The sequence below is a fragment of the Mobula birostris genome, chromosome 5 (assembly GCF_030028105.1).
Source record: "Mobula birostris isolate sMobBir1 chromosome 5, sMobBir1.hap1, whole genome shotgun sequence".
In the NCBI taxonomy this organism is placed as follows: domain Eukaryota; kingdom Metazoa; phylum Chordata; class Chondrichthyes; order Myliobatiformes; family Myliobatidae; genus Mobula; species Mobula birostris.
The window spans coordinates 174357455-174373672 of NC_092374.1; the positions used below are offsets into that span (position 1 = coordinate 174357455).

The following is a 16218-nucleotide window of genomic DNA, read 5'->3' on the forward strand; positions in this document are numbered from 1 at the left end:
CCTGCAGGAACAGAGAAATTTCTACCTTTCATGGCCCTCTATTCCCTTTTCAGAGTGGATGGGGTTCTGTCGGAGACCCTGAATTGGAGTTACACTCCAACTCCGGTTCTTTACGGTGGTGGTTCCCGCTCCCAGGGGCACATGACCGGCTGTTCACCTTTGGGTTTCTGAGGCTTCGCGGCCCTGGGGGACGAGCCGATTCGAAGCTGGTACCGCCGACTGAAATAGCGCGGAAGAAAACAAAACATCGGAGACAACCTGAGTGGATTGGCTTCTGGGGGCTCTGTATTCGGCAAATTCCTCTCTCTCTCGGGAGAGAGAGAGAGAGAGAGAGGGGTATGTCGAAATCTCGGGTGAACGATTAGTGTTTGTTATACTGCAGATCATGGTCTTTCTCGGGGGACTTGGTGGGTGGAGAGCGCTGGAGCTTTCTTTGCTGAAATAAGGGGGGGAGAGGAGAGTCATTACTTTGCTACTGCTTTGCGTGGGGAGGGGGCTTTGGGGTTCTAACGTTTTTACTGTCACTCAGTCTTTCGGGCGCGCTTCTGTTATCGTGGATGTGCGTGAAGAATTTCAGGTTGCATATTCTCTGATATTAAATGGAACTATTGAACTAGAATTTCATCAGAGCACTCAGAGTACGCGGCCAGTACTGACACAATGTTTGGTGTTTGCCTGCAAGGAAATGTTGAATCTGGCATTCCTGGGCAAGCTGACATCAGTTTGTCAATGCGTCTCCTGACAGGAACACTCAGACTGAATGAGGTCAGTCAGATAGCAGCCAAGTCCGCTCATGATTTTCAGACAACTTTAATCAGTAGATAACACGAGTATGACTAAAAGGCTTTTTATGAAAATACATCATTCAGACAGAGAGTGGGCCGGGATTGTCTTCGTTAAATCATTAGCCGGAATGCAGGGGGATATCCTGCTGCCCAGTGGATAAATGGTTGCAGATTGTGTTACAGGATGCTAGCCGAGCAGCTGGACAGCACGGCGCTGAACTTCCCCTGCAGCTCATGCACCGACGCCCGGCCCGGTGTAGTTTACCGAGCACAGTGGGGCAGTGTGAATTCACACCCAAGGAACAGGCAGAGGACCGAGCAGAATTGAGTTTGAATTCACACCCAGAGTCCGGGGAGGGGAGCAATCACTGATCAGTGTGAGTTCACACTCTGAGGACGGGGATCAATCAGTGGGGTAGTGTGAATCGCATCCAGAGATCGGGAATATGATTGATCAATGGGGGAGTGTGAGTACACATCCAGGAACTCGGGAGGGGTTTCCTATCAGTTCACACTCAGTGACCGGGGAGGGGACTGATCGGTGGGGGAGTGTGAGTTCACACTGAGGGAATGGGGAAGGGACTGATCAGTGGGGGAGTGTGAGTTCACACTGAGGGAATGGGGAAAGGACTGATCAGTGGGGGAGTGTGAGTTCACACTGAGGGAATGGGGAAGGGACTGATCAGTGGGAGAGTGTGAGTTCACACTCAGGGACTGGGGAAGGACATCAGTTGGTGGGGGAGTGTAAGCTCACAGTTGGGGAAGACATTGAGAGGCCGAGATCGCCACACCCAGGCCCTGATGTTCTGTGATTCGTCCTCTGGAGAGGATCGGCAGTCACCCAACGTAAAGAGACGTGACTACGCAGCGAGATGATGAACGGGGGAAGCACTGATGGATCTTCTGGTGATGGAACCGTGCTGACAGGTGACGATGAGCCCGGGGTCTTCCCCATGACCACACTCACTGGGACTCAGACCCCCCCTTGGACTGTTGCCAGTAGGTGAAGGACGCGGAGCGGACTTTGGTGGTGACCTCGCGGGTGCGCAGCGTCAGTCCGAAGATGTCCTCGTGGTAACGGTTCTCGTCCTAGGCAGAGGAATCAGTGGTTAAAGATCTGTGTGGAGAATCGATGGCGGAGTGGGAGGAGAGATGGGGGAGTGGAAAAAACGGCTGACAAGAGGAGGACAGAGAAGTAAGAGGGAGCAGAGGGGTAGGAAGGGATGAGAGGGGTAGGAAGGGGGAGAGGGGTAGGAAGGGGGAGAGTGGTAGGAAGGGAGAGAGGGGTAGGAAGGGAGAGAGGGGTAGGAAGGGGGAGAGGGGTAGGAAGGGGGAGAGGGGTAAGAGGGGAAGAGGGGGAGAGGGGTAAGAAGGGGGAGAGGGGTAAGAAGGGGGAGAGGGGTAGGAAGGGGAGAGAGGTAGGAAAGGGGAGAGAGGTAGGAAAGGGGAGAGGGGTAGGAAAGGGGAGAGGGGTAGGAAGGGGAAGGGGGGTAAGAGGGTGACTGGGAAGCGGGAGGGTGATGGAATTAGGGAGGGTGGTGGGGGAGGGGATAGGAGAAAGGGTCAGGGGAGGGGGACGGAAGTAGTGGAAGTGGTCAGGGGACAGGTGGAGAGGGTCAGGGAGGGGATACAGGGAGAAGGGCACAGGTAGAGGGGAACAGAGAGGGAGGTGGGGACAAGGAGGCGACAGGGAATCCTGTTCCCCTTGTCACTGCACAACAATGGACAACAACAGGGTAACCAGCTTGGGGTTTTGAAGCTGTCCACCAACCCACCCCTCCCAACACCATCCCCATCCAACCCAGAGCTCGTCGCAATACTGTTCATCTCACTGCAGGGTGGAACAGATCGGGAGATATAACGTGCGGGTCTGCAGGGCTTTGGAGATTTGAGCACAGGTCTACGGGACTTGCCACGGTTCCCACCTTCAGTCTGGCGATGTATGCAGCCGCCTCAGTCAGGCTGAGGCTCCCCTGTGCAGCGATAATCTCCTGGACGGTCTGGGAGACGTCCTGCGCCATGGTCACGTCACCGCAGATGTACAGATGTCCCTTCTGGGAGTCCAGAGCCCAGAACAGTTCCTCCGACAGCTGGTTTCGGATGATATCCTGCACGTACACCTGCCAAGGGAAGCACACACCAAACGCCAACCGGGTCACAGAGGGGCACGGCTCAGAAATAGACCCTTCTGCCTATCGACCCTGTGCTGACCATCACACTTCCATTTACACTGATCCCAGCATACCCATCAACTCCCCCTGCCCCGATACCACACCTCACTCACACACAAGGAGCAAGTCACAGTGGTCAGCCCCACACATGCATGGGATGTGGGAGGAAACGGGAGCACTGGGGAAAACACACAGAGTTAGAAAGAGAACGTGAAAACTCCACACAGACAGCACAACAGTCGGGATGGAATCTGTGGCAATTAATTCCACAGATTCAGCACACCCTCTGCCTAAAGAAATTCCTGCTCTTCTCTGTTCCGAATGGCTATCCCTCTATCCTGAGGCTGGCCGTGGTCCGAGGTTCATCCACTAAAGGAAACATCCTCTCCACATCCAACCTATCTAGGCCGTGCAATTTTCAATAGGTTTGTTTGAAATCCTCCCCCATTCTTCTGACTGCAGTGAGTACAGGTCCAGTGTCTTCAAATGCTCCTCAGATGTTAACTTTTCGTTCCCAAAATCATTCTCATGAACCTCCTCTGGACTCTCTCCAAAGCCAGCACATCTGGCCTAAAACTGTGCACAATAGTCCAATGCCTTATAAAGCCTCAGCACCACATCCTGTCATGGTCCGGATCGGGGTCCCTTTAAATTTATTTTGTTTGTGTTACGATCCGGACCATTGACTCCCTGTTTCCCTTTGGTTCCCGTTTTCCCGTGTCCCTCGGGCTTGGTGATTGGAGGCAATTTACTCTCAGCTGTACCGGCAGTTTATAAATCTCTGGCTCTCAGCCGTTCGGCGTGAGAGCGTTAGTAAACTCACCAAAGGTATTGCGAACCAGTGTTATCTGGCCGGAGCAAGCCTAGTCTCCTCCTGAAGTAAGTGCCAGCAAGCTGCCTTCCCTTGTCAGTACGGGTCCATCAAAGTTAACCCACCGGGGTGAGTCACGAGCTCGCGGCTGCTTGGAGCGTACTTGTGCCCAGTTATAGTACTGTCCATTGCTGTGTGGTCTCCGTATCCATGTCCTGCGTCTAAAAGGGGTCCCGGCCCTGCACCCTGGTAGGGTCCTGACCCTGTGTCAAGAAGAGTCCCGACTCTGTCCTGTGTCTAAGGAGGATTCCCGGCTCAGTGTTTTATGTCCTGTGTCAGAGTGTGTCCCGTGAATAAGAAGAGTTCCTGGCTCTCTGGAGGCTTCAAGTATCAAGTCCTGGCTCCAAGGTCCGAGGTCCGTGATTCCGAGTCCAAGACCAGACCCTTGGTCCCAGCTTAGCCCAGAACCTGAGTCCCAGCCAAGCCCAGAACCTGAGTCCCAGCCAAGCCCAGAACCTGAGTCCCAGCCTAGCCCAGAACCTGAGTCCTTGTCCAGTACACTATTCCTGCCCTTGTAACGAGCAATAAACTTTATTTAAGTTGACCTCACAAGATGTGTTTGTGTCTTGCGTCTGGGTCCACTCCCAGTGCCCCTATTGTGACACATCCTTGCTCTTATATTCTAGTCCACTTTAAGTGAATGCTAACATTGCATTTGCTTTCCTTACCACCAACTCAACCTGCAAGTTAATCTTTAGGAAATCCTGCACAGTTCCTTTGCTTGCAACAGTGATTTTTGATTTTTCTCCCCATTTAGAAAATAGTCCATACCTTTATTCCTTCTGCCAAAGTGCATGACCATGCACTTCCCAACACTGCGTTCCATCTGCCTCTTCTTTGCCCATTCCTTCAACCTGACTAAGTCCTTCTGCAGACTCTCTGTCCCTCCACCTCTCTCTCTATCATCTGCAAATTTGGCCATGAAGCAGAGAGCCACCAGTTCTGTCATCCAAATTGCCGACAGTGGGGAGAGTCACAACCCCAAACCCAGCACCCTGGGTCTGTCCGCACAGAGCCTGTAACCCCAGACCCGGCACCCTGGGTCTATCCGCACGGAGCCTGTAACCCCAGACCCGGCACCCTGGGTCTGTTCGCACGGAGCCTGTAACCCCAGACCCGGCACCCTGGGTCTATCTGCACGGAGCCTGTAACCCCAGACCCGGCACCCTGGGTCTATCTGCACGGAGCCTGTAACCCCAGACCCGGCACCCTGGATCTGTCCGCACGGAGCCTGTAACCCCAGACCCGGCACCCTGGGTCTATCCGCACGGAGCCTGTAACCCCAGACCCGGCACCCTGGGTCTGTCCGCACGGAGCCTGTAACCCCAGACCCGGCACCCTGGGTCTGTCCGCACGGAGCCTGTAACCCCAGACCCGGCACCCTGGGTCTGTCCGCACGGAGCCTGTAACCCCAGACCCGGCACCCTGGATCTGTCCGCACGGAGCCTGTAACCCCAGACCCGGCACCCTGGGTCTATCCGCACGGAGCCTGTAACCCCAGACCCGGCACCCTGGGTCTGTCTGCGTGTAGCCTGTAACCCCAGACCCGGCACCCTGGGTCTGTCTGCGTGTAGCCTGTAACCCCAGACCTGGCACCAGGGTCTGTCTGCGTGTAGCCTGTAACCCCAGACCCGGCACCCTGGGTCTGTCTGCGTGTAGCCTGTAACCCCAGACCCGGCACCCTGGGTCTGTCTGCGTGTAGCCTGTAACCCCAGACCCGGCACCCTGGGTCTGTCTGCGTGTAGCCTGTAACCCCAGACCTGGCACCAGGGTCTGTCTGCGTGTAGCCTGTAACCCCAGACCCGGCACCCTGGGTCAGTCTGCGTGTAGCCTGTAACCCCAGACCCGGCACCCTGGGTCAGTCTGCGTGTAGCCTGTAACCCCAGACCCGGCACCCTGGGTCTGTCTGCGTGTAGCCTGTAACCCCAGACCCGGCACCCTGGGTCAGTCTGCGTGTAGCCTGTAACCCCAGACCCGGCACCCTGGGTCTGTCCGTGTGTAGCCTGTAACCCCAGACCCGGCACCCTGGGTCTGTCTGCGTGTAGCCTGTAACCCCAGACCCGGCACCCTGGGTCTGTCCGCATGGAGCCTGTAACCCCAGACCCGGCACCAGGGTCTGTCCGCGTGGAGCCTGTAACCCCAGACCCGGCACCCTGGGTCTGTCCGCGTGTAGCCTGTAACCCCAGACCCGGCACCCTGGGTCAGTCCGCACGGAGCCTGTAACCCCAGACCCAGCACCTTGGGTCTGTCTGCATGGAGCCTGTAACCCCAGACCCGGCACCCTGGGTCTGTCCGCATGGAGCCTGTAACCCCAGACCCGGCACCCTGGGTCTGTCCGCACGGAGCCTGTAACCCCAGACCTGGCACCAGGGTCTGTCTGCGTGTACCCTGTAACCCCAGACCTGGCACCAGGGTCTGTCTGCGTGTAGCCTGTAACCCCAGACCCAGCACCCTGGGTCTGTCTGCATGTAACCTGTAACCCCAGACCTGGCACCAGGGTCTGTCTGCGTGTAGCCTGTAACCCCAGACCCGGCACCCTGGGTCTGTCTGCGTGTAGCCTGTAACCCCAGACCCGGCACCCTGGGTCTGTCTGCGTGTAGCCTGTAACCCCAGACCTGGCACCAGGGTCTGTCTGCGTGTAGCCTGTAACCCCAGACCCGGCACCCTGGGTCAGTCTGCGTGTAGCCTGTAACCCCAGACCCGGCACCCTGGGTCAGTCTGCGTGTAGCCTGTAACCCCAGACCCGGCACCCTGGGTCTGTCTGCGTGTAGCCTGTAACCCCAGACCCGGCACCCTGGGTCTGTCCGTGTGTAGCCTGTAACCCCAGACCCGGCACCCTGGGTCTGTCTGCGTGTAGCCTGTAACCCCAGACCCGGCACCCTGGGTCTGTCTGCGTGTAGCCTGTAACCCCAGACCCGGCACCCTGGGTCTGTCCGCATGGAGCCTGTAACCCCAGACCCGGCACCAGGGTCTGTCCGCGTGGAGCCTGTAACCCCAGACCCGGCACCCTGGGTCTGTCCGCATGGAGCCTGTAACCCCAGACCCGGCACCAGGGTCTGTCCGCGTGGAGCCTGTAACCCCAGACCTGGCACCAGGGTCTGTCCGCGTGGAGCCTGTAACCCCAGACCCGGCACCCTGGGTCTGTCCGCGTGTAGCCTGTAACCCCAGACCCGGCACCCTGGGTCAGTCCGCACGGAGCCTGTAACCCCAGACCCAGCACCTTGGGTCTGTCTGCATGGAGCCTGTAACCCCAGACCCGGCACCCTGGGTCTGTCTGCGTGTAGCCTGTAACCCCAGACCCAGCACCCTGGGTCTGTCTGCGTGGAGCCGGTCAGACTCCGAATGTTGGGAGTCACCGGTCCAGCTCACTTGGGGTCAGAGGGTCAGGTGTCACAAGGGGTGGGAGGGTCGAGTCCATTTTGTGTCTGGGTTCCTGACCGCTTTTTTAATGGGAGCGCTCCCTCTCTCTGGGAACCTGATGTTCTAGACTCACTTCCATCACCCTCCCCCACCCCCTGGTTTCACCCTGACTCCTTTCATCTGCAGAGGCTGGAAATCCGAGCAACACACACAAAACGCTGGAGGAACCCAGCAGGCCGGGCAGCATCTATGGAACAGATTACAGTCAGAGTTTCGGCCTGAAACGTCGGTGATATTCTGTTCCACTCAGCTGCCCGGCCGGCTGAGTTCCTCCAGCATTTTGTCTGTGTTGCTTCATTTGATCCACACTTCTCTCCCCACCTCCTCACACTGCCCTCCCTTTCCCCAGCTCCATCCACTTACCCCACAAACACACGCCTTCCAGCTCCCCTACCCCCCGTCCCTCCCTCCCACTACCCCACCAGCCGTTCACCTTCTTCCCCTCCTGCTCCCGGGAGTAGGCCGCGTAGATCTCCCTGAAGACTCCCCGCTTCTTCGCCCGCATCATCTCCTCCTTGTAAATGTGGTCCTTGTCTGAGTACCTGCAGCCGAAGATCAGGGTCATCGCACACGGACCCCCTCCTGTGGGGCATAGGGCAGAGGTCACTCAGCGGGGTGAGGGGGAGGATGGGGGGAGGGGGGAATGGTGGAGGGAAAGGGTGATGAGGAAAGGGGGATGGTAGAGGGATGGGGTGATGAGGGAGAACATTGGAGGGAGGGGTTGTAGAGGTGGGATGATGGAGGGAGGGGATGAGGGGAGGAATGGAAGAAGGATGGGTCAAAACAAGCTGAGGGTGGTGGAGGTGATGGAATGGGACAGTGTTTGGGAAGGAAGGAGAGAGAGGGAAAGACAAGCTGCCCTCAACAGAGGGCAGTGAGTGGGTGGGCTGGTCAGGATAGAGTGAAGAGGGATCTGAGGGTTGTCCGGGGGAAGGGTGCAGTACAGTATGTGGGATACGGAAAGATAAGCTGGCGTTCTCCGTGGTGGTTAGGAAGGAGAGCCCAGTGATTCCTCACTCACCTCGATTCTCCAGTTCGAACAGCCGCTGCTGCCAGAAGCTGCGGAAGGGAGCAATGCCGGTCCCAGGGCCCACCAGAATGCATGGCACCGATGGGTCCGAGGGCAGGCGGAACAGTGGGGCCCTGGTGGGAGAGAGACACGGGTCAGAACACGGCACACACTCAGGACACAGGTCAGAACACAGCACGCAGGCCAGAACACGGTACACACTCAGTACACCGGTCAGAACACAGCACACGGGTCAGAACACGGTACACACTCAGGACACGGGTCAGAACACGGTACACACTCAGGACACAGGTCAGAACACAGCACGCAGGCCAGAACACAGTACACACTCAGGACACGGGTCAGAACACGGTACACACTCAGGACACGGGTCAGAACATGGTACACACTCAGGACACGGGTCAGAACACAGCACACGGGTCAGAACACGGCACACACTCAGGACACAGGTCAGAACACAGCACGCAGGCCAGAACACGGTACACACTCAGGACACGGGTCAGAACACAGCACACGGGTCAGAACACAGTACACACTCAGTACACCGGTCAGAACACAGCACACGGGTCAGAACACGGTACACACTCAGGACACGGGTCAGAACACAATACACATGCAGGACACAGGTCAGAACACAGCACACGGGTCAGAACACGGTACACACTCAGTACACCGGTCAGAACAGGGTACACACTCAGGACACGAGTCAGAACAGGGTACACACTCAGGACACGGGTCAGAACACAGCACATGGGTGAGAACACAGTACACAGGACACAGGTGAGAACACGGTACACACTCAGGACATGGGTCAGAGCACGGTACACACTCAGGACACGGGTCAGAACACGGTACACACTCAGGACACAGGTCAGAACATGGTACACACTCAGGACACGGGTCAGAACATGGTACACACTCAGGACACGGGTCAGAACACAGTACACGGGTCAGGACACGGGTCAGAACATGGTACACACTCAGGACACGGGTCAGAACACAATACACATGCAGGACACGGGTCAGAACACGGTACACTCAGGACACGGGTTAGAACACAGAACTTACTCAGTACATGGGTCAGAACATGGTACATACTCAAAACACAGTCAGAATACTCTACATACCTGGTTCATGAGTCAAAGTAGAGTACACACTTAGAACATAGGTCAGAGGTATGTGAACACCTGAGACACAGTACACACCCAGTGTATGACGAAGGCAGTACATACGTGGTACATGTGTCAGGGTACAGCTCACACATTATGCACAGCTCACATGTTACACACAGACATGGGTCAGAATGTGCTACATACGTGGTACATGGGTCAGAGCACAGTTCACACATTTTAAGGAGCTAGTGTGTGGTACACACCTAGTGAGTGGGCAGTGGGGGGCGTTGACAGCCAGTGTAGAAAATAGGTTGTGTTGACGGCCAATGTGGGCAGTGGATGGTGTTAGAGGCCTGTGTGGGTAGTGGGTGGTGTTGACAGCCAGTGTGGGCAATGGTTGGCATTGGGGTCCAGTGTAGCAGAGGTTGGTTTTGACCGCTAGTGTGGGCAGTGGATGGTGCTGATAGCTTTGTGGGCAGTGGATGGTGTTGACGGCCAGTGTGGGCAGTGGGTGGTGTTCACGGCCAGTGTGGGCAGTGGGTGGTGTTGACAGCTGGTGTGGGCAGTGTGGGCAGTGGATGGTGTTCACCGCCAGTGTGGGCAGTGGATGGTGTTGACAGCTGGTGTGGGCAGTGGATAGAGTTGGCAGCCAGTGCGGGCAGTGGTTGGTGTTGACAGCCAGTGTGGGCAGTGGGTGGTGTTGACTGCCAGTGTGGGCAGTGGGTGGTGTTGACTGCCAGTGTGGGCAGTGGGTGGTTTTGACAGCCGGTGTGGGCAGTGGTTGGTGTTGACAGCCAGTGTGGGCAGTGGGTGGTGTTGACGGCCAGTGTGGGCAGTGGGTGGTGTTGACGGCCAGTGTGGGCTGTGGATAGTGTTGGCAGCTAGTGCGGGCAGTGGGTGATGTTCACGGCCAGTGTGGGCAGTGGGTGGTGTTGACGGCCAGTGTGAGCAGTGGGTGGTGTTCACGGCCAGTGTGGGCAGTGGGTGGTGTTGACGGCCAGTGTGGGCAGTGGGTGGTGTTGGCAGCTAGTGTGGGCAGTGGGTGGTGTTGACAGCCAGTGTGGGCAGTGGGTGGTGTTCACGGCCAGTGTGGGCAGTGGGTGGTGTTCACGGCCAGTGTGGGCAGTGGGTGGTGTTGACTGCCAGTGTGGGCAGTGGGTGGTGTTGACGGCCAGTGTGGGCAGTGGAAGGTGTTGACAGCCGGTGTGGGCAGTGGAAGGTGTTGACTGCCAGTGCGGGCAGTGGGTGGTGTTGACGGCCAGTGCGGGCAGTGGGTGGTGTTGACGGCCAGTGCGGGCAGTGGGTGGTGTTGACGGCCAGTGCGGGCAGTGGGTGGTGTTGACGGCCAGTGCGGGCAGTGGGTGGTGTTGACGGCCAGTGCGGGCAGTGGGTGGTGTTGACGGCCAGTGCGGGCAGTGGGTGGTGTTGACGGCCAGTGCGGGCAGTGGGTGGTGTTGACGGCCAGTGCGGGCAGTGGGTGGTGTTGACGGCCGGTGTGGGCAGTGGATGGTGTTGACGGCCGGTGTGGACAGTGGGTGGTGTTGACAGCCAGTGTGGGCATTGGTTGGTGCTGGGGGCCAGTGTGGGCTGTGGATAGAGTTGGCAGCTAGTGCGGGCAGTGGGTGGTGTTGACTGCCAGTGTGGGCAGTGGGTGGTGTTCACAGCCAGTGTGGGCTGTGGATAGAGTTGGCAGCCAGTGCCGGCCGTGGGTGGTGTTGACAGCCAGTGTGGGCATTGGTTGGTGCTGGGGGCCAGTGTGGGCTGTGGATAGAGTTGGCAGCCAGTGCGGGCAATGGGTGGTGTTGACGGCCAGTGTAGGCAATGGTTGGTGTTGGGGGCTAGTGTAGCAGAGGGTGGTGTTGATGGCCAGTGCCGGCAGTGGGTGGTGTTGACAGCCAGTGCGGGCAGTGGGTGGGTACCTTCTGATGAAGCAGAAGACGGAGTCATCGGGGCTGAGGCGGTTGAGCCAAGAGGAGCAAACTCCCTGTCGGACCGGACCAGTCCCACCTGGAAAACAAACAGCCACAGGGTAACTCAGGAGAATTGGTGCTTTGCTCTACGGTGAAGTCAAACATGCATGGAGTGACGGGACATTGCTGAGGTGCAAAGTGAATTGTTCTCATCTGTAAATCTTGCGGAGAAGGTAAGGAATTCTGAGAAGGGAACGGTGATCTCTGGAAACATACTGACATTATAAAAGAGGAACTAATGATTAAAGTGGATAACTTCCAAGGGTGCTGACAAAGTGGGGCCTAAACCTCTATGAGAAACTAGGGGAGATACAGCAGGCATTCAGGTAGAGAGTTTTGATGGCCATAAGGTAGATACCAGATGACTGGAGGCAGCTCCATCTTGGTTTCTAGCCTACAAAGTTGACATCTTCAAGGAGCGGTGTCTCAGAAAGGCAGCGTCCATTATTAAGGACCCCCAGTACCCAGGGCATGTCCTTTTCTCACTGTTACCATCAGGTAGTAGATACAGAAGCCTGAAGGCACACACTCAGCGATTCAGGAACAGCTTCTTCCCCTCGGCCATCCAATTCCGAAATGGACATTGAACCCTTGGACAGTACCTCACTTTTTAAATATACATTATTTCTGGTTTTGCACAATTTTTAATCTATTCAATATACATATACTGTAATTTATATATTTATTATTATTTCCCCCCTTCTAGATTATGTATTGCATGGAACTGCTGCTGCTAAGTTAATAAATTTCACGATACATGCCAGTGATAATAAACCTGATTCTGGTTCTAACTAAGGCTCCGAGCCGAACATCAGTAATGGAAAAGTTACTTAGAAATAGAATCCAGCTACATTTGGAAAGGCAAGAATTGATTTGACGTAGCGTGGCTGTGTGTGTGAGAAATTGTCCTTTATGAGTTTAATTCAATTTTTAAAGAGATAACCAGAAGGATTAGAGAGGCCACGGTAATAGAGGTCATTCTCCTGGTCTTTGAGAAGACTTTGTGTGACAGAGTGGTCCGGAAGGTGAGAATCCATGGGATCCAAGGTGAACCAGCCATTTGGTTGCAAAATTGAATTGGTGGTAGGAATCAGAGGGTTATCGATTTTAACCAATATTTCGATGACAAACTCTGCCACCTTCATCAGGGATGATGCCTAGATACAGTACCTCCCTCATCCATCCCTCATGATTGGTTAATCTTCATCCAATCAGGTTTCCGCCGTCCCACCTTATTTACAATTGAATTCCGGTTTTTACTTAGAGCGAGACCTTCATCTTTGATAAAATTCTTTTCCTCTAGTTTTATTTCAACGGCTTCCTTCACCAGACGGTCCCCAAAAGCCACTGGTGCGGCACAAAGCTTTGTGCTGTTGAAAATGGATACCTGTACCTGGCTGGAAGGCCGAGAAGAGTTTGTTCATCAGATGCACCAGGAAAGCACTGGGTCCTTTTTTAAATCAGAGGGCTGTTTTTCAGATTGGAGACCTGTGACCAGTCGTGTGCTGTAGGGTCCCCTGTTGTTTCTGTCACCGATATTAATGATTTGGATGGGAAGGTATGTGGCACGGTTCGGATGTATGTGGATGATACCCCACAATTGGGGGTGCGGAGGACAGTGATGATGGTTGACTAAAGTTACACCAGGATCTAGGTCAGCCGGGAAAGTGAGCAGGGAAAGGAAGACAGAATTTATCTCAAAACCATAGATTTGGGGAAGTTAAATCAGGGCAGACACTTGTAACGTAAGTGACAGGGCCTTGTGTAGTAGATCAGAGTGCTTTAGTATAGGCAGGCCTGGAGGTAGCAGTACATTGTCCTCTGAAAGTGGCTCCACAGGCAGACACTGTGGTGAAGGATTTTGGCATTCTTGCCTTCATTATTCAGGACATGGAGCGCAGTATATGAGGCAACACAAAACACTGCTAAGACAACACCTGGAGTTGCTGGAATATTGTGTGTAGTTCTGGTCACTCTGTGATAGAAATGGTATGATTAAACTAGAAAGGGCGCAGAAACGATTCACGAGGATGTGGCCAGGCCTGAAGAGCTTGAGTTAGGAGCGACTGGGACTGCTCGGACTGTTTTCCTTGGAGCGAAAATGATCCAAAAAGCAATAGCAGCAGAAAGATATTGAGTGCTGGAATGATTGAAGCCATGAGACTCACATGGTGAAGCCTCAGCATTACATCATTGCTTTCATATTCTAGTCTGATAACCATATAACCATATAACAATTACAGCACGGAAACAGGCCATCTCGGCCCTTCTAGTCCGTGCTGAACTCTTACTCTCACCTAGTCCCACCAGCCTGCACTCAGCCCATAGCCCTCCATTCCTTTCCTGTCCATATATCTATCCAATTTAACTTTAAATGACAACATCGAACCTGCCTCAACCACTTCTGCTGGAAGCTCGTTCCACACAGCTACCACTCTCTGAGTAAAGACGTTTCCCCTCATGTTACCCCTAAACTTTTGCCCTTTAACTCTCAACTCATGTCCTCTTGTTTGAATCTCTCCCACTCTCAATGGAAAAAGCCTATCCATGTCAACTCTGTCTATCCCTCTCATAATTTTAAATACCTCTATCAAGTCCCCCTTAACCTTCTACACTCCAAAGAATAAAGACCCAACTTGTTCAACCTTTCTCTGTAACTTAGGAGATGAAACCCAGGTAACATTCTAGCAAATCTTCTCTGTACTCTCTCTATTTTGTTGACATCTTTCCTATAATTCGGTGACCAGAACTGTACACAATACTCCAAATTTGGCCTCACCAATACCTTGCACAATTTCAACATTACATCCCAACTCCTATACTCAATGCTCTGATTTATAAAGGCCAGCATACCAAAAGCTTTCTTCACCACCCTATCCACATGAGATTCCACTTTCAGGGAACTATGCACCATTATTCCTAGATCCCTCTGTTCTACTTTAGTGACCTTACGCAGATTAGAAGCTCATAGGAGGTATACATGTAGCTGTTCATAGTCTTTTTCTCAGGATAGGAACTTGGGTCCAAAGGTCAAACCAGTGATTTGCGAGTCCTGGGATTGATACCCAGAGGTCAGCAAAGTTCGGAGGGTAACTGAGTTGGTGTTTAGGTTGGGGGGAAGGTGGAGGTCGGTTTGGGTTGGTGGGGAGGGGGTTAGGAATGGGAGGGGTCTGGTCTTGGATTGGGAGAGGATTGATGTCAATTCCGAGATGTCCCTGAATAGCCATTATCCTGAGCCCCAGGGTGAGACAGCACCCACTGGAGCCATGGGCTCGGGACGGCCCACACCCGGAGCGCGGTCAGCCTCAGGACCCTACCCTTGGTGCGGTACTCCAGTACGGCGACTGTGGCATGGATCTGACCGGGGTGTGCGTCAGGTGAGCTGCTGATGGAGTAGTAGCGGGGCTGCAGCAGGGGCAGCTGGCTCAGCAGCAAGCTGGCAGGTGGACGGGCCGAGGGGAACTCCTGCAGCACACCCGCCACTGTCGGGTTGTTCTCCCACTTCCACTCCTCGTACCGGTGAGTCCCCTGCAAGCAGAGCAGAAAGCAACAGTCAGGCACTACCGGGGGAAGCGGTCAGAACCCGGCCGGGGGGAGCGGTCCGACACCGGCCGGGGGGAGCGGTCCGACACCGGCCGGGGGGAGCGGTCCGACACCGGCCGGGGGGAGCGGTCAGACAACGGCCTAGGGGAAACGGTCAGACAACGGCCGGGGGGAGCGGTCCGACACCGGCCGGGGGAAACGGTCAGACACCGGCCGGGGGGAGCGGTCAGACACCGGCCGGGGGGAGCGGTCCGACACCGGCCGGGGGGAGCGGTCCGACACCGGCCGGGGGGAGCGGTCAGACACCGGCCGGGGGGAGCGGTCAGACACCGGCCGGGGGGAGCGGTCAGACACCGGCCTGGGGGAGCGGTCCGACACCGGCCGGGGGGAGCGGTCAGACACCGGCCGGGGGGAGCGGTCAGACACCGGCCTAGGGGAAACGGTCCGACACCGGCCGGGGGGAGCGGTCCGACACCGGCCGGGGGGAGCGGTCCGACACCGGCCGGGGGGAGCGGTCCGACACCGGCCGGGGGGAGCGGTCCGACACCGGCCGGGGGGAGCGGTCCGACACCGGCCGGGGGGAGCGGTCCGACACCGGCCGGGGGGAGCAGTCCGACACCGGCCGGGGGAAGCAGCCCGACACCGGCCGGGGGAAACAGTCCGACACCAGCCGGCGGGAGCAGTCAGATAATGTCCGGGGAAACAGTCAGATACCAGCCAGTGGAATCAGTCAGTCACCACAGTGGGAAACAGTCAGACATCTGCCAGGAGAAACAGTCGATACCACCAGGGGAAACAATCATACACTGGCCGTGGTAAATGGTCAGATACTGACCAGGGGTGGCAGTCACATACCAGTGGGGTAAACAGTCGGACACCGGCCGGGGAAACATACAGACACTGGTTGGGGGAAATAGTTGGACAGCTCTGGCAGAAACAGTCAAATACTGGCTTGGTACACAGAGCAGAAATTGATAGTCAGGCACCACCAGGGTAAACAGTCAGACACCAGCCAGGGTTACAGTCAGACACCGGTCGGGGGAAACAGTCAGACACCAACTGGGAGCACAGTCAGATTCCAGCTGGGGTTACAGCCACACACTAAGGATTCAGACACCGGCTGGGATACAGCCAGTCAGCAGCCAAGGGTACAATCAGACAGCGACCGGGGCTAGTCTCAGTCATCAGTAGGTGTACAGTCAGACAACAGCTAGCCACTAGCCAAGATGCGGTTGGGTGTCAGACACTGGAAACAGCAGTCAGATGCCAGACAAGATACAGTTGGAGCTAGATGGGGGCGGGTGGGGGTACAGTCA

The 16218-nt window shown here is 55.8% G+C and overlaps 1 protein-coding gene across 1 annotated transcript in view; it reads right to left on the reverse strand.

The window, feature by feature from the left end:
- Window positions 1-794: 794 nt before the first annotated feature.
- The window catches only part of LOC140198057 (nitric oxide synthase 1-like), a 79188-nt gene continuing 63764 nt past the window's right edge, over window positions 795-16218 (reverse strand). The window contains exons 21-26 of the mRNA XM_072258917.1: window positions 14677-14887; window positions 11309-11396; window positions 8269-8390; window positions 7681-7829; window positions 2711-2905; window positions 795-1874 (exon numbers count right to left, since the gene is read on the reverse strand). Of these exons, the coding sequence (XP_072115018.1) occupies window positions 1749-1874; window positions 2711-2905; window positions 7681-7829; window positions 8269-8390; window positions 11309-11396; window positions 14677-14887 (891 nt within the window). The 3' untranslated portion in view covers window positions 795-1748. The remainder of the gene's footprint in view (window positions 1875-2710; window positions 2906-7680; window positions 7830-8268; window positions 8391-11308; window positions 11397-14676; window positions 14888-16218) is intronic.